General features: G+C 44.2%; 4 protein-coding genes across 5 annotated transcripts; 2 read left to right on the top strand and 2 right to left on the bottom strand.

Annotated features, from left to right (window-relative positions):
• Positions 1-1164: 1164 nt before the first annotated feature.
• Positions 1165-15418, bottom strand: tyf (twenty-four). The gene is made up of 8 exons (XM_064682902.1): positions 15237-15418; positions 14004-14536; positions 13028-13811; positions 11133-11261; positions 10023-11045; positions 8458-8994; positions 2613-6501; positions 1165-1724 (listed from the first exon to the last, which is right to left on the bottom strand). Exons 3-8 carry the CDS (start codon positions 13724-13726, stop codon positions 1651-1653), a joined length of 6351 nt encoding a protein of 2116 aa, XP_064538972.1. The 5' UTR covers positions 13727-13811; positions 14004-14536; positions 15237-15418; the 3' UTR covers positions 1165-1650.
• Positions 15419-15585: 167 nt separating this feature from the next.
• Tip60 (Histone acetyltransferase Tip60) lies at positions 15586-18193 on the top strand. 2 transcript variants are annotated; one of them, XM_064682899.1, is made up of 5 exons: positions 15590-15932; positions 16066-16192; positions 16255-17590; positions 17660-17872; positions 17956-18193. In XM_064682899.1, coding segments are annotated over exons 1-5 (1731 nt in total). In that variant the 5' UTR covers positions 15590-15878; the 3' UTR covers positions 17957-18193. The 2 variants fall into 2 exon arrangements, with proteins under 2 accessions (XP_064538968.1, XP_064538969.1); XM_064682898.1 differs by lacking the exon at positions 17956-18193 and having other exon boundaries at positions 15586-15932; positions 17660-17876.
• A 332-nt stretch (positions 18194-18525) lies between these two features.
• On the bottom strand, positions 18526-19263 carry dgt4 (dim gamma-tubulin 4). The gene has a single exon (XM_064682901.1). The coding sequence runs from the start codon at positions 19159-19161 to the stop codon at positions 18628-18630; it is 534 nt and encodes a 177-aa protein (XP_064538971.1). The 5' UTR covers positions 19162-19263; the 3' UTR covers positions 18526-18627.
• Positions 19264-19748: 485 nt separating this feature from the next.
• Nsun2 (tRNA (cytosine(34)-C(5))-methyltransferase Nsun2) lies at positions 19749-22247 on the top strand. Its single transcript, XM_064682851.1, has 3 exons — positions 19749-19932; positions 20015-21839; positions 21906-22247. Exons 1-3 carry the CDS (start codon positions 19873-19875, stop codon positions 22184-22186), a joined length of 2166 nt encoding a protein of 721 aa, XP_064538921.1. The 5' UTR covers positions 19749-19872; the 3' UTR covers positions 22187-22247.
• Positions 22248-22382: the final 135 nt, after the last annotated feature.

Below are 22382 nucleotides of genomic sequence, written 5' to 3'. Positions count from 1 at the left end.
CGATTCACGTTTCTTTTTTTTTTTTTTTAATTTTTTATATTTATGTATGTATGCGTATATAGGTATATATATATATATAAATATATATATTTTTATAAAAAAAAAAGTATTTTAATAATATAGTTGCTTCTTAAACTGCCTATGCTTTGATTTATGTTTTTTTGTTTTGTTTTGTTTTTGTTTTTGTTTTGTTTTGCTTCGACCTGTAAACTATATTTAAAATGTAATTTTCTTTACTGATTTTTATCCCATTTCTGGGCTAAGGGTTCGGGTAGTTGGCTTTACTTCGTTCAAGTACGGGTTCAAGCATAGTACACGCGTCTCCTCTTTAGGCTTATGGCTGCCTGCTTACATAGCTACATACATATGTAAACATATTTATATATATATATATGTTATATATATAAATTCATATTTATATATTTCTTTAATACATATATCAAATTCTTTAAATACATATAAACGCAAATTTCTTTTCGTATTTACATACATTCATAGTTTTCTGAGTGCTTCTTCTTGAATATTTCTTATTTTTTTTTCGACTTTTGTCTTTAGCCTGAAGAAACTAGATTTTCCTGGCATACAAATAGTTTATTTTTTTTTCTTAAGCTACCGACGCGCAGCTCTAACAAATTTTAATATTTATGCATATTTTGACAATAATTAAAACAAAAACAAAAAAAAAAACAAAATCCTAGAGCTTCTAAATAAAAAATAATTTGTTTTCAAAATGCGCTTGAAAATGTTCAATTTCTATTTTTTCTTTTTTCTTTCTTTTCTTTTTTCTTCTATAGATATATATATATATATATATAGATATATATATATATATATAAACTAGTTCCTATATATCTAAATAAATAGTTTTATGCTTTCGGTTAAATCTAGAAAATATAACAAAATTAAATTTGTTATTGTTGTTGTCTTACAGTTAGATTTAGTTTTAAATAAGTTATATATATATTTATATATATAAAGGACATTTTATGCAATTAACGGTTTTTGTGCCAACTTGTTGGAACCTTAACTTTTGGCCTAAAAAAACACAAAAAACGAAAAAAAAAACTGAACCCTAAGCGCTTTCCTGACTTGAATTGGTGTCTCTGTTGTTTTTGTTGTTGTTGTTTTGTTGTTGTTGTTGTTATTGTTGTTATTTGTTAATAATTGTTGTTTCGTTTTTGTTTATTGATAATCTGTGAGGCTTCCAATGGTGATCAATATAGTTCAACAATAGTTGGTACAATTATACATTACATTAGCTTAAAAAGCGTATTGTTATAGCAAATATAAATATATATATAAATATATATATACAGGTATATATATAATTATATGTATATGTTTATATATGTGTGTAGGTGTAGCTGGTAGATGTGATTTGTGTGTGTGTGTGTGTGTGTGTGCAATTGTGTGTTAACAATGGACAGCACACCACATAAATATAGGTTCAACAATTAACCATGCAACATAATATAAAATTTTGTGTGTTTTTGCTTTTGCTTTTGTTTACAGTTTTCCGTTTCATTTCTTTAATTTTTTTCTCCTGTGTGTGTGTGTGTTTTTTTTTTTGTTTTCCTTTTTCCAATTTAAATTGCAGCAGGAGTGCAACGGCCGAGGGCGACGAGCGGCATCAGGAGTTCATTCGATTCCTTAAGTTTCCTGTTGCTGTTCCTCCTGATCATTGTAGAAGGTCACGTACTTGCTATTGACTATGGCATTCCAGGCTAAAAAGGTCGACGAAAGTGAAAGAGAAGGTAAGTAAAGTGCTTTCACTTGAGTGTATGAAACATACTTTGATCATAAAACAGCATAAACAAAGTTTATGAATTTGAATTGGGGATAAATGTTGAAATCTTCTGCTAAATAGATGTACTCCAACCCTTTGGATCTACGCTACGAGAAACGAATCCTTGTATTATTGAACTTTTCAAAAAATACTGAAGTTCTAATCCAATCGTTTTCAGAGATTGTATATGACATCCAAATGGTTCTAATACTAAAGCACAGGGCTCTAATTCCAAAAACTTGTTCTGCACGTCTTGCACAATTGTTTCTCAACAAAAATCGCATTTTTTTTTATTTTGGATATGTATACTAAACGAGAATCTTCATACCAAATTTGGTCTGCCTAGGTCCAATAATCTTCGAGCTATGTCTGAAAAACCACGTAAAAACAGAATTTCGATATCGTCTTATATCGATTACATGAATAGTTATCGATAATTTGAAACAAACAAGCTCTGCTCGGGCAATGGAAGGGGAAGCTATATTTCCAGCTCTTAAAAACTCCGAGTACAAGCTACTTTTCAAAATCCTTACGCCGTGTGTTTTCTAAATGTATCGATACAAGTATATTCCTCTAGAATCTAAAGATCTGTAGGTCCGCCCGCTACATGGTTTCCAACGTACACATGGTTTACTTGTTAGTTTCGATAAAAACTTCTTTGCGTTACAAATGTAGTCACAAAATTAAAATGCTCTACACTATTGAAGGAACTAATGTTTAGATATCGATAAATAGCGATAGATATCGTTATAGCCAAAGGAGCCTAACACAAGTAACATATATAAATATATACACTTCTCGCTTCTGTTTCTTCTTGTCGACTTACAGCTGCTGATGTAGTCCACAATGAGCTCCGTGTTGGACATGAGAGATTGGCGCGTCGGTGGTGTGGGCAACAGTTGCGGCGGCGCGGTTGCCACAAAGTCCGTTTTGAGATCGGACATAAAGCTGAGCTCGTGCAGCTGCTCCTCATCATCATCGTCATCATTATCATTATCATTATCATCGTCATCATCATCATCGTGGGCAGCTGGATTGTCGGCATTGCTGTAGGTCGTGTAGAGAGCTGGTCGGGATTTGGTTTTGGCAGCGCCTGTTTTTGTGGCAGGCGGCTGCTCCAGCGAATTGCTGCGACTGCAGCTGGCACTGCGCGAGGAGGCGGCAGCAGCAGCAGCAGCACGTGCGGCCGCTATAATTGCCGTCTCGATATCGTTGCACGTCTCCAGCTGCTGCATGGGCAGCGGCTCATCGTGGCAGCTGCTGCAACTGCTGCTGTTACTATGACTATGGCTGTGGCTGTGGCTGTGGCTGTGGCTGTGGCTGGCACTGGCACTGGCGCTGGCCTTGCTGAGAAAATGATTGACCTGATCCTTGATGGCAGCGGCGGCGGCAATGGTATTGGATATGTTAGCAGCGCCATAGATGCCGCTATCATTGGACTGATTGGCGGCACCGCCGCCATTGCCATTATTGCCATTGCCATTGCTGCTGCTCAGCGTCGATGAGGAGGCCGAGGTTGAGCACGAGGCGGATGAAGATGGTGTCGAGGATGTTGATAAATTGTTGTTGTTGCTGTTGTTGCTATTGTTGTTGCTGCTGCTGCTGCTGCTTGTGTTGCTGGTGTTGCTGGTGTTGCTGTTGTTAGCGGCTGCATTGGGCGACGACTGTGCCGCCTGCCCTGAGATAAGCAGCAGATCCATGCAGGCCGAGCTGTTGACCACATCGGAGGCAGTGCCCGAATCATTGAGTAGCAATTGCAGTTGCTGTTGCTCACAACTGGGATCGGTAGCGGTTGCTGTTGATGCCGTTGTTGGCATCGTCTGTTGCTCCTTGTCCAGCTGCAACAGCTGCTGTTCCGTTGTCTGTTGCTTATCGTTGGACTCCTTGTCGCTGGCATCGTCAAATAGCTTCAGTTCGTCCTCATTGAAATCGCCAAAGATGAACTCGTTGTTGAGCCTGCCCAGCTTCGAGTCGCGATCATCGTTGAGTATAATCACAGCCGGTCTGTTGCCCACCGGCGGCAATGTGGTCTGCACAGCCGCTGCTGCAGTGCCGCCGCTATGCTTCTTGGCGCCCTCCGTCTGCGTGGCCGCTGTGGCCTTGTAGGTAATGGTGCCGCCACTGTGGCCACTGGCCAAATTGAAGCTAACGGGCGGCGCCGGCGGCGGCGGCGATATCTCATCTTGACTAGGCTTCTGGCTAAGGAGTTTCTCCTTGTTCTTGTTGCTGCTGGGCGAGAGCTCCTTTGGCTTGCACTTGGCCTTGCCTGAGGTAGTTGCTGCAGCTGCTACGCCTGCTGCACTCTGTGCCACTTCCATGCTGGACTTTTCCGGCTGCTGCTTGGCAGCTGCTGCAAAGTTGTAGCCAGTGGCCACATTCGCCGGCAGCGGGACATGATTGAGGCTGTGCCGCTTGACGGTCTTCTCCAGCGCTGGATACTGCAGATCCAGATTGCTGCTGTTGAAGCTATAGCTGCTGCTGCTGGCATCGTGCTCCACGCTCTTGGACTTTTGCAGTGCTGGTGCCGCTGTGGCGCCAGCGCCTGCTGTTGTCAGATTCGAGGTGCTGCCGGCAGTTGTGCCTGCCGCAGCTGCTGTTGTGGTTGTTGTTGCAGTTGTTGCTGCTGTCGCTGCGGGCGTGCCAGTGGCAACAGCTGTTGCCTGCTGCTGTTCCTGACTGTTGGCCTCCGTGTCACTGGGGGCAGCTGTTTTGTTGAGGCTCTGCGAATAGCTAATGAGCGCTGCGGCTGCAGCAGCGCCAGCTGCAGCAGCGCCAGCTGCTATGGCTGCGGCCGTTGCTGTTGTTGCAGCCATGGCGCCCGGCAGCTCTGGAAAATCGGGACGCTGCTTGGACCTGGCCTTAAGCTTGTTTTCCAGCAGCAGCAGCGTTTGCGGCGACACCAGACCTGGTGCATCGCCAGCATCGCTGTCCTCGCCGTGACCATGGGCCAGCTGTTCGCGTTTGTTGCGTGCAATGTCCGCATATGAAATGGGCGCCGATGAATTGTTGCTGCTGTTGTTGTTTTTGTTGCTATTGTTGTTGTTGTTGTTGTGCTTGGCCTGAACGGCGACGCGCTTGTTGTTGCTCTTCTTCTTAACGGTTTGTATGGGCAACGAGTGCACCGAGTCGAGATCACTTGAATCGGATTTCTCCGAGGGCGGCATAGACGATGTGGACTTGCGACGCGAATTATCCTGCGTGCCGCTGCCGCCAGCAACAACAGCTGCAGCAGCAGCAGCTGCAGCATTTGCAGCGGCTGTGGCTGATGATGTGGCAGCGTGTTGTTGTTGTTGCTGTGACTGCTGTGCTTGTTGTTGTTGCTGTTGCTTGTTGCTGCTGCTGCTGCTGTTGTTGTTATAGCTGGCATGTGCTGCATAGTAGTAGTTGTTGCTGCTGCTGCTGCTGCTGCTATTGTTGTAGTAGTCTATGTTGGTGCGCAAACGCTGTGACATCATGTTGGACGATGCCGATTTGGTTATCTGTTGCATGCGCTGCAAATTGCCGCCAGTTGTTGCCGCTGCCGCAACGGCCGCATCGTCCATGGTGACGGCGCGCTGTTTCTTTGGTTTCTTCTTTTTGGTGACCACATGAAACTCAGCCGTTTCGCTGAGCACCGTATTCAGCGCTTCCATTTCGGACATGCGCGCCAGCGTTGGCAATTCCAGCGCCTGCAAAGCGCCCGCTGCGGCTGCTGCTCCAGCTGCTCCGGCTGCACCCAGCTGTGAGGAGGAGGAGGGCGTGTCGGGGCAGTTGTTGCTGGAGCTGCTGTTGCCGCTGTCATTCAACTTGGCATCACTCAATGCGGGCGGCGTCTCGCCCAAATACTGCAGCTCCTCGGTGCCCCAGGAGCGACGCTCGCTCTTGCGCGGCGCTGCTGTCTGTTGCGATTGTTGTGCTGTTGGTTGTTGCTGTTGCTGTTGTTGCTGCTGCTGCTGCTCCTTGTTGCAATTCTTGTTGATGTCTGCCACTGAGGCGGAATTGTGCTTTCCGCCCTTTTTGTTGCGCATCATTTCGGTGGTGGCCGACTGACGCTTCAGTTCATCGACTTCCATTTTGGCGCAACTGCGCAGCTCCTCCAGCGAGTTGCATTTCTTAAGCTTATTCTGCTTCTTGCGCTCCTTTTTCTTTTGCTGCTGCTGCTGTTGCTGTTGCGCGCACGCAGAGCCGTCGTTCTCAATGTACTTGACCAGCTGCTCAACGGGATCCTTGCCACGGTAACCGGCCACCGATTCCACATCAACTGTGGTCGTGTTGCGCTCCTGCTGTGACTTCTTCTTCGACTTGAGCTTCGTCGGCGGCTGCGACGGCGCAACAGCAGCAGAGCCTGGCGTCTGCTGCAATTGGCTGTTAAAGGATGCGGCTACTGCGGCGGCAGCCATGGCTGTTGTTGTTGTATTGCCTCCAGTTGTGAGCAATGTGGAGACGCTATTCGAGCGCTGTTGCTGATGATGATGTTGTTGATGTTGTTGATGATGTTGCTGCTGAAGCGGGGCTGTCAATGCGCTGCCACCGCCGCCGCTGCCCAAGGTGGTTGTGATAAGCGTTGTGAAGGAGGAGCTGCCACTGGCGTTGTTGTTGTTGTTGCCACTGCTGCCATTGTTGTTGTTGTTGCTGCTGCTACTGTTATTGTTGTTGTTGTTGCTGCTGCTGCTGCCAGTTCCATTGCCAGCGGCATAGCCATCGCCCAACGCGTTGCCGTTCTCATCAAACTGGCGCTAGAATAAAAACAAAAGCCAAAAACATAATTTACTTTATGCCACAAGTTGCACAGAGTTCGCCCGCCCAATACAATTGCTGCAACAACGTGCACTAACCATCAGCTTAAACATGGAGATCGGTGCGTTATTACATCGCTTCAAACGTTTCACTTTCATTTGTGTTCAAAATTCCTAGTTTTTCATTATTGTACAAATCTAATAGGTATTATATGCCTTATGTCTTTGACAATTGTCCGGACTTATTGTGTGTTGTTCACTCTCCGTTTGTGGCTTTCAAATGAATTTGCCATTCGATGCTCGGATTTACTCGTTTGACAGTTTGCACGTCAAAATCAACCGTTTTTTATCGAATGCAACCCTGTTACTTCACTGTGTGCTGTCAAGCACATGCCTGCCCGGCAATACCCTACAATAAACGGTCTTAACTCAATGCAAAGGTTGTTTGTGCAAATATGAAAGGAAAATGTTGTTGCGCAGTGTGTAACAGGCAAATGGGAATTCATATAATCTTTATAATGTTCATATTTGATATTTTATGACATATAGATGAATATACTATATATATATTATATTGATTTTGTATTGTAGGGCAATGGCTTCAGCCGTCAGCCAAATGTTTAGTGCGTAATGTATATATAGATGAACACATAAATACATATACTTGATCCGTATCAACAGCCGAGTCTATATAGCCATCTATCTGCTAGGAGAACTAGTCTCTCGGGTCATAATCAACCGACTATATCATGTTACAGTTACATGCTAAACCTCCTGACGAAATTCTTCATTTACAGATTTAACTATGCTCTCTACCGACTATTATAACACTAGCTTTACGCTAGCTGTATATTATAAGTCGACTTATCTTTTGCATAAGAGAGTTTTACATTTTTTCAAGCTACCCCGGACCAGCCGATTCTCCCAACATATCTGTAAGTCCCACATCATATGGTTCTTTTGATATCGAATCCCGTCCAAGCCCTGTGTCCTCTCCACAAATAGTCGTTCGTTCGTGTACTTCTATAGCCTCGACATAAAGTTGGGACCAAATTTTTTTTTTTTTTATAATGATGGCCTTTTCTCATTTCCATCTCAGCTATACAATATTTCGTCTTATTGCCAGACAAACTCCCATTTTGTCAACATTATTTATTGCAATAGAACCCTATGCGATAAGAGCCTGATTGCGTCGAAAGCCGAGCACAACTGGGCGTAGGTATTGCTAAACAAATGTTGAAATAAGCGAGAATTATCAAGGTGTTTACATAAACAACATCTTGTTAAGTTCTGCCCAACGTAAAGATAGACTAATTACAAATAAATTGTAATTAATAAGCCCTAACTATTTATATTATAACAATTATATGGATCAATGTCTCAATGTTGTATCGCGCGCTTTTCGGCTTAGGAACTCATGTTTATACCGAATATCAACTGTCAGGTTAGTTTCTAGCAACTTTAAGCCCATTTCCAAATCGTTTCCGACTAGAATCCAATCGAAAAACATACAAACTGTGAATTTGGTAAGCCAGATATTTTCAAACCCAAATATGACTTATGAATACGCATTTTATGCTGCCCGTTGACCAATCTTTATTCTCGTGCTGCAGAAATTGAACCAAAAACCAAAAACCAATAAGATGTAAGACCAAAGATCAAGGAATCGAAATCGATTTGATGTCCGACCATCCCAGTCCTTGGCTCCGATTGTCTCTGAGGGAGGAAGAGATAGACAGAAAAACGAACGGACATGGATAGATCGACCCGGCTGTGCATGAATATAGAGAGACTCTGTAATAGGATCGTAAATGCTTCATTCTGTTTTGTTATATACAATTGCACACAAAACCATTCCTAGCCCAGTTTTTTGAATATAATATTTTTAATACACACAGAGGTTAATTAAAGTTACAATTCTTTACATTCCGAGTCGAGCGCCAACTTCTCACTTACCGTTGTGGTCTTGGCGCCGTGAGAGGCGACGACAGCTGCAGCGGCCGCTGCGGTCATCATGCGTCCAATCTTGGCCGGACGTAGATCTCCGCCCCCAAATAGCTCAGCGCTGTTGCCGCCGCCAGAGCCCTTGGACGAGCCACTGCCGCCCGAAGAAAAGCTGCCAGGCATGTTGGTCAATCCGAACACGGACGAGCAGGCCGTGTAGCTATCATTGAGAGAGACGTAGCCGGCGTCCACCTTGCGCTTCTGTTCACCCAACGGAAGCGTGAATTGTCCGCCAGCTACAGCATTGGCCAATGCTGGCGGGTACTGCGGTAGTGGTAGTTGTTGCTGCTGCAGCTGCAGTTTCTGATTCTTGGCCGACGTCTCCAGCATGGAGAAGTGAAGTGGATCATCAATTAGGAACTCTTTGACAGAGCCCAAATCCTTGGCATCGGGCTGCTGTTCTGGCTTGAGAATGTCCGGTGGATTCTCGCATTTAAAGGACATGGCTTGGTTAGCAGCCACATTTGGCATTGCCTTATCCTTACGGGCCTTTGTTGTTGTTGTTGCGTGTAATAAAGAGTTGTAATTAATTAAAAATGTAGTTTAAACATAAATAAGAAGAGTTCGCCCAGTTTTGAAATTCTACAGTTACAGCTACAAATATATACATATTTATGTCAATTACGTTATGATGCAGCGGAAATTGTTTTTTTTTTTTTTTTTTTTTTTTTTGCAAATCAAAATTTGGTATTTGCTTCAACTTGTTCCACACAAACCGAATTCCAAAACCGATTCTCCACACTGCTTTCATGATTGATGCGAGTAAATGATGTAAATGCAATGAGAAAAAAAAAAAAAAGTAACGAGTGATGGAAATAGCGAATATCGAGCGATGAGAGACGACAACAATAAACGGTAACAGCGATTAGAGGAGTACTTAAAATAGATAGAGACAGAGATAGCGGCGATTGACTACTGCGTTTTACAATGTTACAAATGCACAAATGTTAGCTGACTGAGAGCGAGAGTGGAGATGGGAATTGTGTGATTCTGATGTGACTGCAGATGGGATTTGAGTGTTAGATTCTTTGACATGACACATAGGCGACTAGAACATTTAAATTCAAAATCAATTTACAGCGGCTTATGAACTATCCTAGCATTTAAGGCAAATCTTTTTACAGTATCAACTAACCAAGTGGTTCAACAGTATTTTCTTATTTTCTTACTGAATATGCTGCTTTCTGTCTAATAATAACAGTCAATATTGCGAAGAATAGATCGTTTAGATAAGATATCAAAATATTTACATATATATAAGCAGCTGTAATAGGCGAAAACTAATGACTGCCGACTTTTAAGAGTCACATCTTACATCAAATGAAATACATGATTAACACATATATACAGGATATATACTACGAACACAAAACACATGATCTATTTATAATGACAACGGACAAACTAAACAAATGGTTTCCTAAGGATACGAGTTAAGCGCTTGATTAATGGGTTGCTGCATTGTTTAATTGTGTTTGTCGGGTGAATAGATACGCGTGAAAAGAGGCGCGTCTTACCGCCTGCAATTTTGATGTATCATTAAGCAGGTGTTCGTCTTCGGCATTTGAATAAGCTTGGGAATAATTGATCATATCCCAAAGTGTCTCATCGAAGTTGATGTCCCACATCTCTACAGTGCCATCCCTTACCTCCAAGGCTTGATCAAATAGTTGATTGGCGGCCAAATCGCCGCCGCCGCTGCCGCTGGCGCTGCCGCCGCCGGTAGCGCCGCCGGTAGCGCCGCCGGTAGCACCGCCGGTGGCACCGCCGGTGGCACCGCCGACATCAGCAGCATCCCCATCTACATCGAACTCAATGACAGTGTTCCCAGTTTCATTCAGTTGATTGGGCGAGCTGCTGCAGCTGCCGGTGTCGTTGCGATTGCCTTTGGTGTTAGTAGTATTGGCGGCATTCGGATTCGGATTGGGATTGAGATTGGGATTCGGATTGACATCGCTTGCCACGCCTTCATCACCAATGGCTAGCTTTTGCTTGGCATCCATGTTGGCCATCTCAAAGTTGACGGTGCTTGGCAAGCTGCTGCCTTCGCGTTGTCGCGCTGACACGGATGAGTTGTTGCTGTTGTTGTTGTTCTTCAACTTCTTGCCAGCTAAGGCGGAGTTTTGGTTGTTGCTGCTGCTGCTGCTGTTGTTGTTGTGCTGCTGGCGTCGATTGGCGCGGGCGTTGCTGTTGCCACCACTGCTGCTACTGGCGCCAATAAGCTGATAATCACAGTTGAAACGTTGGGTTGCTGCTACTGCCGCCGCTGATGACGTTGTTGCCAGCTCGCTGCGATGCGTCGCCTCGACCAAGTCCTGCAGAGAGCCCCCCTGCTTATGACGCTGCGACGCTGTCCGATGGTTTGTGTGATAGCTGCTGCTGCTGTTGTGCGCTCCGAAGTTGCTGCCGCTGCCGACGCTGCTGCTGTGGCCGTAATAGCCGCTGGACGTTGATGATGATGCGGACGTATTGCGTGTTAGACAGGTTTTGATGGCACGATAAGAATTCGCCTCGTCGTACTCAGCCTTTTTGAGCATTTGCTGTGAAACATTAAAATACGCGATACAAAAATAACAATCTAATGCACAGATATTATCGGCATAGATTGCGGCCAAAGCAAAACTTACCAGAAAACGCTCGCTTTTGTTTTTTCTGTCGCCCGGATTGCGATACCAATAGGCCTCCTCGAGCAGTTTCTTTAATGATGCGTCGTCGAGATCATTTATTTCGCTATCCTCCCAAGCATCGTACTTTGTCTGTAAGTTTTTAAATTTTTATTTATTTATTTATTTTATTTAATTTTTTTTTTTATTCAATTCAAGACAATTGGTAGTGTTCGCTTCGAGAGCACAAAAGATATGTTTGCCGAGTCAAGGAGCTGACTTTGTGCGTCTTTAACCTCAAAAACGCAACTGCGCCTAACATTTTGATTTTCATCGCACGAAAGCTTTAGCTCACGGCATTTGCGTAAAGTGTGGGTGGGATAGTGATGGGGTTGGGATGGGGTTGGGATGGGGTTGGGATGGGGTTGTGAGGTCTGTTGCGAGTTCGAATTACGTAGAAATGTTCGCATGCATCTGGGCTTACATCAGCTTCAGCTCGACTTGCCACGGTGCTTTGGTCAATAATTCTGACACATGCAACGCACTTGGCTTCAGTTTTTAGAGAGATGCGTGTTTATGTACATACACACAGACACACATACACATGCATGTATTTTATTTTTAGATATGTCAGGCTCAAGTCACAGGCACTCAAGTGCAATAGATAAAAAAAAAAATTAGATAAAACAATTTAATGCGTGTGGTTAAGTTTTTGTGGCGACGATGACGGCGCCACACAACAAAACGTTTTTCGATAATTTAATAGAATTGTGGTTTTCCTAACGACATAAACGAAATCAAGAACACATTCAAATTGTATATAAAATTAATTAAATAAAACAAAAAAATGTATTTAGGATTATCTATTAAAATAAACCAAATTTAAGTGCGACTTAAAGAGACACGTTCGGCCCGCCGATCTGCAATTTTGCTTAAACACTGCACATCCACACGCACACACATACACATGTCTATATATGCATGTAAGACGTAATCTACACGTGTGCGTGTGTGTTGTGCAAGCCTATGATGGAAGGAGTTATGGCGTCTGCCAGATAACGGCATTTGTCCAGGCACATTTTGCTAAACGTGAGCGGGAGAGAAATGAAAACGCTCATACCAACGCGCTCCCTTCATCGTCCCCTGTGTTGTTGTTGTTTTTTATGTGTAGATGGAGACTGCCTGAGCTAAAGTAACGGTTTTCTTTTCGTAATTCGCAACACTTGCAGACGACATGCTGTTAAGCACTTTAAAGTGACGCTTTCAGCAGCAGCACAACATCGACATAAAATTGAATTGTGTGTGAATATTAATTCAATTAATAGTTAACCAATTTTTGTATGGGCAGAAATAAAAAAAAAAGTTTGCTACATCATTTTTAGGAATATTTTATATGTATATGTATATGTTCTATACATACATACATACGTAAGTATGACGCATATGCGTGTATGTATGTTTGAGTTCTGTTGATATTTATAGAATGTTTGTGCGATTTTTATTGGATATGTATGTAATTGGAAAATCATTCAAAAACACAGATATGAAGTGCGACCACATTGAGGGAATACACATGCGTGCGTGTATGTGTACGTCGCACATGTACCATACATGTGCGAAATAATTGTTATGATGTCTGCTAAAGACGGCCAAACCATAACGCACACACACATACAAAGCACATATGAATGATAAAAAATACTTGTGGAATCCAACAGTAAAAAAATGAATATAACAGAAATTAAGTTAGGTTCAGAAAACGAGGCAACAGCAATGGAAATTTAAAGCGTGAAGCAAGACAGGACAAAGCAAGAAAATACATACATATATTCATAGAAATTATGTTATTACCAATAAATGATATATTGCAAATTAACACAGTTGCTCAACACAGGAAAGGTGAATTATAGACAACTCACCTTTTTATTCTTCTGACGCTTGCCCACATTTTGGTCATCTTGGGTCTTGCCTTTGGTGGTCGCCCCGCGTCGCTGATGCAGCGCAGTTGCGGCGGCAATCACCTCGGGCGCTGGTTGGCCAGATTTGCTCAGTAGCGGAGTTAAATTCAAATTGTGATGCGCGGCGTTCGCAATGGTGGTGGTGCTGCTGCTGCTGCCACCGCCGGCAGCGCTGTTGCTGTTACTGCTATTGTTTTTCTTATCAGCGGGCGCCACATGATTTTGGCTAGGCGCAGAGGCAGCTGCTGATTGACTATTGTTATTGTTGCTGCAGCTGTTGCTGGTGCTGCTGTCGTTGGCCGGACGCTGCTCCAGCTTTACATTGTGCGACATTAAGGTGGTTAGCTGCTCCTGGAAATAGGGCGTCGGTGTCGTCTTAGTCGATGTGGTTGTTGAGGTGCTCTCACTCAACGTGCCGGCGGCAATCGAAACGATGGGCGTATCGGGTATAATCGCTTGGATTTTTGTTACCAATGTGGCAATATTTGTGTCTTTGTCTTTGGCGTTGCCGGTACCGGTGGCGGTTGCGGCGCCTGTTGATATGGCCTTGATGAGTTGCGCAGCAGCTGGGCTGCTACTGCCAGCTGCAGATGTGGATGTTGCGGATGATGATAAGGTTGTTGATGATATTGATGAAACACCAATTTGTTCATTGTTCATCTTTTGTGGCATATAACAAACAACGAAATGCCATTAAAATTACAAATACGCACAATTGGCAGTTTGGCAGCTTCCAAAACAGAACCTGGCAAAAATATACACATATTTATATAGGTATATATATATATATATATATAAATATGTACAGACGTATATATATATATAATATATATATATTAAGAGAAAGAGAGCGTAACTGCGTCATAAGCTTACTCTCTCTCCCACACATCACGCACACACGCACACATATATACACACATAGTTAACAGTTACTTACCAACAAGGTTCCCGAAAATGGATGTGAGATATGCGCTGCTGATCCCGTTGTCCTAGAAAAACAGCTGTCAAGGCCGCCGCGCGTGTTAACGCCGCAGCCGCTGACACCCAAAAGGGCACCGTTAATACTGTTAAGCTTGCTCCTCTGCTCACTCTACTTGTTGTCCTTAAGCTTTGCCCGATTGCAGTATTCACGTTGTTTTGTGTCTGGCGTAATTTTTTTCGCTCACAATCGCTCGCTATTGTTTATTTGCGAACGCAAATGAACTGTAGAATTGTTGTTGTTTGTTGTTCTAACAAAACTTAATGCTGTGCAAATACCGCTGCCTACGCACTGTGTGGCTGTTGTGTTTTTGCTGATTTTTCGCCTTTTTTCTCATATATTTTTTGTTGAATTGTTGATTTTTCGCCTTAATGCAGTTCTCAATCCGTCAATCGAATGCAACCAGTTAAATTGCTTTATAGCGGAGCAACCTTGTCACTACCATTTGATTGAACACTCTCACATTGCCGAAACCGAGTCTACAGTTTACACTTGAAAAACATTGATGCAAGAAAAATTAAATAAAAGAAATGCGACTTGTCAAAAAAAATCATTTGCTTTGCCAAGCCGCGCAGTGCTGCCAAATAGAGATGTGCGATATTCACATGCGCTCATCTCTAGTTGCAAACCGAAATTTACATACGCTCATATCTAGTTGGCAATGTTATTTTTGGCACACGCACACACCGAACGCACCGTTGTGGATGATTTAATTATCGAAAATGCGTTTTACTTTTTGATATGCTATTATTTTACTATCACAACTAAATATGCTGACAGGAGAAAATAGCCAATAGCCGCTTGGAAGTTGGAAGTCGGTTGTGAACACGCGTTGGCAGCCCTGGCATTCTGTTGTCAGTGGCAACACTAGCGCAAACACGTCATTTTGCCACACAGTTTTTGTTGTAGCAATTTACAAATACGTTCTATTAGCATGAACAGCTACAATGCGCTCTCGCACACGCATGCATATATATTTTTATATATATGTATAGACACACACATATTCATATACACATACACATATGAGCTCATATATATACTAACAGTGCTTACTTTGCACTTTTAATTTGTTGTTAATCGCTTGGCGATTTGTTTTTTTTTTATACATACGCAATGCACACACACATACACGCACACGCACTTGCTTATGCACCTTCCACTACACATATGTATGTACATTTTTCTGACCTTCTCTTACACATAGCGAAAAAAAGACATGTTGGTTTGGAAGGGCTGGTGTAAGCTTACACAAGAACTATTAACGTTAACAATGCATTATATATCATTATTATAAATGCACAAGTTAAATATTTGTGTTTAATTACACATAAACGTAAAAATTCTGAAAAGAACGAACACTTTAGAGCGCAGTTGTTTTGCTTTACAACACTTTCGCATGTCTTTCGCAGCACTATTGGCAACTATGAGGTAATCGAATACTCGTACGATTGCATAGTGAAATACAACACTGGGCTTTTATGCGTTTACATTCGCTCGACTCACTTTTGCGCTAATTTGATAATTTAACAGTGTGAAATGCCTGTAATGATTTAAGTGAAACTGATTTTACTACCCGAATTCCATTGAATTTTATGATTGTTTTAGTAGTATCGATGTGGAATCTATAAGGACAATAACACATATCTTTGAGGAATACATTGGTCGAATAGCTGGCACTGGCAGACATTTTTTTAACCTAACCGAGACCAATCGAAGTATCGATAACATGCGATATTTTGATACTTCTCAATTTGCGACAAACCTTAAACAGACGTGCTACGGATAAATGAAATTAAAGCGGCAATAAATTAACATAAATACAACGACAAAATGAAGAACAAATATGAATTCGACGATGATGTTGCATCAATCTGTGAATCGACGGTAAATATATAATATTGATAAACTGCCATCAAAATGAAAACCAAATAGAAAAGCCAAGAAAGTGTAGCCATCTCTTTCTAAACTTTATTTTGATTTTTTCCTATGCTGCTAATTATTGAATACTTTACGCCAGGCTGCACTAACCGAGGGCTGTCGCCTGTCCGTGCGCATGCACAAGACCGACGACTGGCCGCTGGCCGAGATTGTCAGCATCAAGGAGCAGGACGGCAAGCGCCAGTTCTATGTGCACTACGTGGATTGTGAGTAAACAGAGCAATGAAAGAACGACAATAATTGGTCATTAACTGTATTTTGTATTTAGTCAATAAGCGCCTGGACGAGTGGGTCAACGAGGATGATCTGGACACGCGCAAGGTGCAGTTTCCGCGCCGCGACGGCCCGCAGACTGGCACCAGCACGGGCGTCACAACGCCCAAGCGTCATCATTCACTTGCAGGCAGTGTCTCGCGCCCGACATCGCCGCAGCCGCAACACGCTGCTGTCGGCGGCGGAGGCGGCGTTGTTGCTGGCATTGGCACTGGCATCCCAGTTACTGGTTCTGGCGGCCCAATGGGGGTTGGTGGCAGCGGCGGCGGCGGCGAGCTCGTCAATGGCAACAATGTGCTGGCGGCGGCTTTACAGAAGCGCATCAATCGCCGGCGCAAAGTGCACGGTAACTCCGGCCACAGCCACAGCACACATCATCTGCAGACGCTGCAGCAGCAGCATCAACAGCATCAACAGCATCAACAGCATCAACAGCATCAACAACATCAACAACATCAACAACAACAGCAGCAGCAGCAGCAACAACAACAGCCGCAGCAGCTGCAACAGCCATTGCAGTCATCCCAGACGCCGTTGCATGTCACCGGCGATGGCGGCCTGTTGCCAACGACACCCGGCGGGGGAATAACTTCTGCCGGCAACGAGGATGGCTCGCAGGATGGCAAAATGGCAACACCCAGGCAATCGGGCAGCATGGTTACGCATCAGGACGATGTGGTGACGCGCATGAAGAATGTTGAAATGATCGAATTGGGTCGTCATCGGATCAAGCCCTGGTACTTCTCACCATATCCGCAGGAGCTGTGCCAGGAGAATTGCATCTACATATGCGAATTCTGTCTGAAGTATTGCAAGAGTCGCAAGTGCCTGGAGCGTCACCTGTCCAAATGCAATCTACGCCATCCGCCCGGCAATGAGATCTATCGCAAGAACACAATATCATTCTTTGAGATCGATGGACGCAAGAACAAGGTGTATGCACAGAATCTGTGCCTGCTGGCCAAACTCTTTTTGGACCACAAGACGCTCTACTATGACACCGATCCGTTTTTGTTCTACATCATGACCGAGTTTGATTCGCGCGGCTTTCACATTGTTGGCTACTTTTCCAAGGAGAAGGAGAGCACCGAGGATTATAATGTCGCTTGTATTTTGACTATGCCGCCATATCAGCGCAAGGGCTATGGCAAGCTGTTAATTGAGTTTAGCTACGAGCTGTCCAAGTTTGAGGGTAAAACTGGTTCGCCAGAGAAGCCGCTCTCGGATTTGGGTTTGCTCTCCTATCGCTCCTACTGGGCACAGACCATACTCGAGATTTTGATTAGCCAAAACACCAGCACGGACGGCGAGAAGCCCACCATAACCATCAAGTATTTAATATTTCAATATAAACAGCTCCATTTGTGTACCCTATAATGTATGACTCTAATTGTTTACAGCGACATCTGCGAGTGCACTTCCATTAAGAAAGAGGATGTAATCTCCACATTGCAGAATCTTAATCTGATCAATTACTACAAGGGTCAGTACATTGTCTGCATCGGACGGGAGACCATTGAGCAGCATCAGCGCGCCATGATGAAGCGCAAGATACGTATCGATTCCAAGTGCCTGCACTGGACACCCAAGGACTGGTCGAAGCGCTCCAAGTGGTAACTACATTGCTATCATTGCCGTGTGCCACACGTCAAGTTGCCACAGAAAAATCTAATCTTTGTCATTTTCTCTTTCCTAGAATGCGCTCAGCTGCTGCTAAATTAATAAATTAACAAACCACTTAACCCCGCCGAAAGTACAATAAATGTTTGTCGCTGCTTGAAACGCTTGCATCGTCAACATCCTTACTTATTTATTCATATTTATCTCATTATTATTGTTAAGACCAGACTGGATTAGCACTAGAAGCTAACGACGTTCGTTGTGTTTTTGTTCCTTATAGTTTTTAATTATACCCAATAAAGAATTAAAAGGTTCTTGTTACAATGTTCTCAAAGACTTCGGGTGCGTTGGCTCAAAAACAAATATAAATTACAATAATCAAATTTTTTCAAATCCAACTTGAATCGAGCACGAGCCGCTTATCGATGGCTGGGCTATCGATGTACACGTCAAAACAGTGTTCAACAGTGCTGTTCAAACGTTAAACAGCTTAAGAGCATTACGTTACGCGCAGTTTTCGTTGCGTCAATGCTTGAATTTGGTACAATTTTATTTTATTTTTAATTTTTTAATGGTTAAATTTATGTGTGCATAGCTAAATTTACAAACTGTTACATTTAATGCATATGGAAAAACAAATTAAAGCTTGGGTATTATTACCTCTTAATGTTTTTATATATTTTTTTTTTACCCTAATAAAGAATTTTATACAGTTGTGGCATTTTAAAAAGTTCTTAATATAATGTTATTAATTAGGTTGCGGTGGCTGCAGCTCAATGGTTAATTGATCCATTGTCGCGAGCGTGGACAGCTCAAAGCCGTTCTCCACATTGTCCAGCGTGGTACGCAGTGTTTTGAGCGCCTCTCGATTGCTGGCAAAATTGATCTGATGCTTGGTGAGCTTGATGCGCGGCCGATGTTTGCGCTCCAACTGCAGCTTGCACTCCTCCAGAATGCGCATGTCCATTTCGTTGGGACGTTTTTCGTTGGCCAGAGCGGCACTCATTTCGGACAGTTTGACGCTTGTGTTCGACACATGGGTGTCGAGAATACGTGAGCTATTCGCGTCTAGTGTCCCGCACAAGTTGATGTTTTTGCTCAGGCTGACGAGTCGCGCGAATTCACGTTGATATTCCCGCTTGGCTTCTAGGAAATTGCGCGCATGCTCCTCCACTTGGCGCTGCATGTTCTTGGCCTCTTCTGTGTACCGTTTGAGAGATTCCAGGTGCAGCAGATACTGTATGTCATCGAGGCCGCTGCTTGTCGTGTTTGTTGATTCCATTGTTTTCTACCTCTTAAAGACAAATGTAATTTTTATAATGAAATATTTGAGTTTGTATTTTGATTTGAATAAAGCACGAGTTGCTTATCGATGGCACATGCCAGGACTATCGATAGGCACGTAGGCATAGTGATCAACGGTGTTGCCGAATCGTGCTTAGACTTAGAGCACAATGTTACGTGCAGCTTCGTTGCGATAATACATTGAATTTTTTTAATTTCATTATTTTTTTTAATATTTGCTTCATGTTTACTGCCATGCAACTTATAAAAATACAAATTTCCATTTATAAAAATTTACAAATTCTAACAAACAAATTAGGCGTGGCTGGTTTTATTGTAGCACAATTATATTTATTTAAATCAAAGAAATAGAAAATATAATATAAGATGCGTGTGTACAATGTATATTTAAAATGTTTTCATTGTTATAACGAGAACACATTCTTATTTCTTTATAATTTCTTCGTGCCTTTTACAGTGCCAATCGTGATTTAATTTTTCGTGCCTTTAATAGTGCCAACCGTGAATTAAGCTACAACGATAGTTCTCCTATCGTTATCTATCGATAATGTGCAAGTGCTGCCAGATGGGAGCCAAACACGTGTTGCCGGCTCATTGAATAAACACAAAGCACGGCAATTTAGCATTTATTAAATTTGTTTTAATATTCGAAAAGAAACAGAGAATAGAATATTAAATAATTTGCATAATGGCGCGTGGCAAGAAACAAAATCCGTTTGCAGCTAGAAAACGGCAGAAGCGTGCAAATGTAGGGAATTAGTTCAAATATCAAAAGTGCAGATAAAACATATTTTTCTTTTCTGTTTTTTTTTGTATGTTTGTTGTTGCAGGGTGCTCCTGAGCGTCCCGATCGCCGTGCCGAGCCCTATAAGGAAATTGAGCGCGATAATGCATCGTTCATTAAGTACTACCACCTGCAGAATATCTGCGCCAACGAGGAGGAGTGGACACAGTTCTTGGCCAGCATACGCGACAATCTGCCCACCACATTCCGTGTGACGGGTTTCAAGGACGAGGCCAAGGCGCTGTTGAATATAATCAAGACACAGCTATTTACCGAATATGTGCGCGCCGTTGCTGAGCTGAACGAGCTGCCCGCGGAGCAGGTGGAGCGTCCACTCTGCCTGCCCTGGTATCCCAATGGCTTGGCCTATCAATTGCATTTGACGCGTAAGGATATCCGTCGCTCAGAGCCGCTCTTTCGGCTGCACAACTTTCTCATTGTTGAGACGAAGGCGGGCAGCATAAGTCGCCAGGAGGCGGTGTCCATGATACCGCCCCTAGTGCTGGATGTGCAGCCCACAGACAAGGTGCTGGACATGTGCGCGGCGCCCGGCTCAAAGACAGCGCAGCTCATTGAGGCGCTGCACGCGGCGCCCGAACAGCACAAGATACCGCCCGGCTTTGTGTTGGCCAACGACGTGGACAACAATCGCTGCTACATGCTGGTCCATCAGGCCAAGCGGCTCAACTCGCCCTGCCTGCTGGTGACCAATCACGACAGCAGCTTCTTTCCCAACCTGCTGCAGACCGATGCCGCCACCGGCAGCAAATCCATACTTAAGTTCGACAAGATACTGTGCGATGTGCCCTGCTCGGGCGATGGCACGCTGCGCAAGAATCCCGATATCTGGATGAAATGGAATCTGGCGCAGGCATACAATCTGCATGGTGTCCAGTATCGCATTGTCCGGCGCGGTGCCGAGATGCTAGCGGTGGGCGGGCGTCTGGTCTACTCCACGTGCTCCCTGAATCCCATTGAGAATGAGGCGGTGCTGCAGCGCATCATTAAGGATGCGGATGGCGCATTGGAGCTGGTCGATGCTGCGCATCTAGTGCCGGGCCTCAAACACAAACCGGGCATGACCAACTGGAAGCTGGCCACCAAAGAGGTGGATGCCGTCTATAGCAATTTTGATGAGGTGCCCGAGCAGCTGCACACGATTATACGCCCGGCAATGTTCCCGTTGCCCGCCGAAGAAATGGCCAAGATTGGCCTGGAAAAGTGCATGCGTGTGCTGCCGCATTTGCAGGACAGCGGTGGTTTCTTTGTGGCCGTCATTGAGAAGCGACGTCCATTGAATTTCGAGAAAAACGATTTGCAGGATTTGCTACAGCAGGCGGTTAAGGCGCCGCAGCCAGAACCACAGCTGGATGAGGCCGGCAAGCCTGTGGAGGAGAAATCAACGCCATGGGGTCCACAGCGCAAGCGCCGTCGCCTGCATGGCTACAAGGAGGATCCGTATGTGTTCTTTGGCGAGCAGGATGCCGACTACGATTCCATCCAGCAGTTCTATCAGCTGGACGAGTCGCTCAACAAACGCTGCCTTCTGACCCGTTGCCAGACGGAGCGCAAAAAGAACATTTACTACTGCTCGGAACCGATACGCGATCTGGTCGTAAACAATGAGAGGAACATCAAGATTATCAATACGGGCGTGAAGACGTTTGTGCGCTGCGAGAATCGCCACACGGCGCATCCGTATCGATTGGCCCAGGAAGGTCTGCAGACATCGAATGCGTTCATTGGCAATAGTCGACGCATTCAGGTGGAGCGCGATGATCTGGTGCTGCTGCTCAACTGCACGGATCCAACAAAGCCGCCGTCAACGCTTGAATTGAAGCCGGAGACACAGCAGCGCTGCAAGGAGCTGGGTAAGTGTCCGTTTGAATGGCCCATTTTAAATGCCCACAGCTAATCCATTTGCCACATCCTTGCAGGCATTGGCAGCTGCGTGCTCAAGTATGTGGACGAGGCGTTTACACTCTTCATTGTTGGCTGGCGCGGCACCTCCAGCCTGCGCGCCTACGTCGATCGCGACGAGACGGTGCACATTCTGCGCCTGCTTGGCGCCGATCTAAGCAAATTTGAGGTCAATAAATACGAGAAGGCCAAGGAGGCAGCTGCCGCAGCAGCTGCAGCTGCTGCTGCTGCAGTCGACGATGCAGAGCAAAAGGTAGAGCTGGAGCTGCATGAAAGCGTTGGCTCGGACAAGGACTAGCACGTACACATAAAACATAATTATAACCTAATTAAACTGACCACAATTTTTGTTTATCATATGTGAATATTCCAACTAAACTCTATGTTAATTATCTAGTCCCAAATGCTGCACTACAGCCTAAAGTGTGGCCTTACACATTCGCGTGTTTAAACATTTGAGATTTTTAGCTCTCATTTGCATGGTCACACTTGTA

This window comes from Drosophila montana, unplaced genomic scaffold, assembly GCF_035044405.1.
Source record: "Drosophila montana isolate Dmon_TW-CO22-7 unplaced genomic scaffold, ASM3504440v1 contig_2534_1, whole genome shotgun sequence".
NCBI lineage: Eukaryota > Metazoa > Arthropoda > Insecta > Diptera > Drosophilidae > Drosophila > Drosophila montana.
Note: the sequence above shows the minus strand (reverse complement) of the source record. Positions and strands in the feature narration are given on the sequence as shown.

Excerpts from the sequence above, each read along its gene's own strand:
- tyf (XM_064682902.1), bottom strand. The coding sequence starts at position 13,726 with ATGAACAATGAACAAATTGGTGTTTCATCAATATCATCAACAACCTTA. Across the intron at positions 11,046-11,132 it reads ACAAAAGCGAGCGTTTTCTG|CAAATGCTCAAAAAGGCTGA; the intron begins GTAAGTTTTGCT and ends AATGTTTCACAG. Across the intron at positions 6,502-8,457 it reads ACGGCGCCAAGACCACAACG|CGCCAGTTTGATGAGAACGG; the intron begins GTAAGTGAGAAG and ends TTTTTATTCTAG.
- Tip60 (XM_064682898.1), top strand. The coding sequence starts at position 15,879 with ATGAAGAACAAATATGAATTCGACGATGATGTTGCATCAATCTGTGAA. Across the intron at positions 15,933-16,065 it reads CATCAATCTGTGAATCGACG|GCTGCACTAACCGAGGGCTG; the intron begins GTAAATATATAA and ends ACTTTACGCCAG. Across the intron at positions 17,591-17,659 it reads AAGCCCACCATAACCATCAA|CGACATCTGCGAGTGCACTT; the intron begins GTATTTAATATT and ends AATTGTTTACAG.
- dgt4 (XM_064682901.1), bottom strand. The coding sequence starts at position 19,161 with ATGGAATCAACAAACACGACAAGCAGCGGCCTCGATGACATACAGTAT.
- Nsun2 (XM_064682851.1), top strand. The coding sequence starts at position 19,873 with ATGGCGCGTGGCAAGAAACAAAATCCGTTTGCAGCTAGAAAACGGCAG. Across the intron at positions 19,933-20,014 it reads AACGGCAGAAGCGTGCAAAT|GGTGCTCCTGAGCGTCCCGA; the intron begins GTAGGGAATTAG and ends TTGTTGTTGCAG. Across the intron at positions 21,840-21,905 it reads GCAGCGCTGCAAGGAGCTGG|GCATTGGCAGCTGCGTGCTC; the intron begins GTAAGTGTCCGT and ends ACATCCTTGCAG.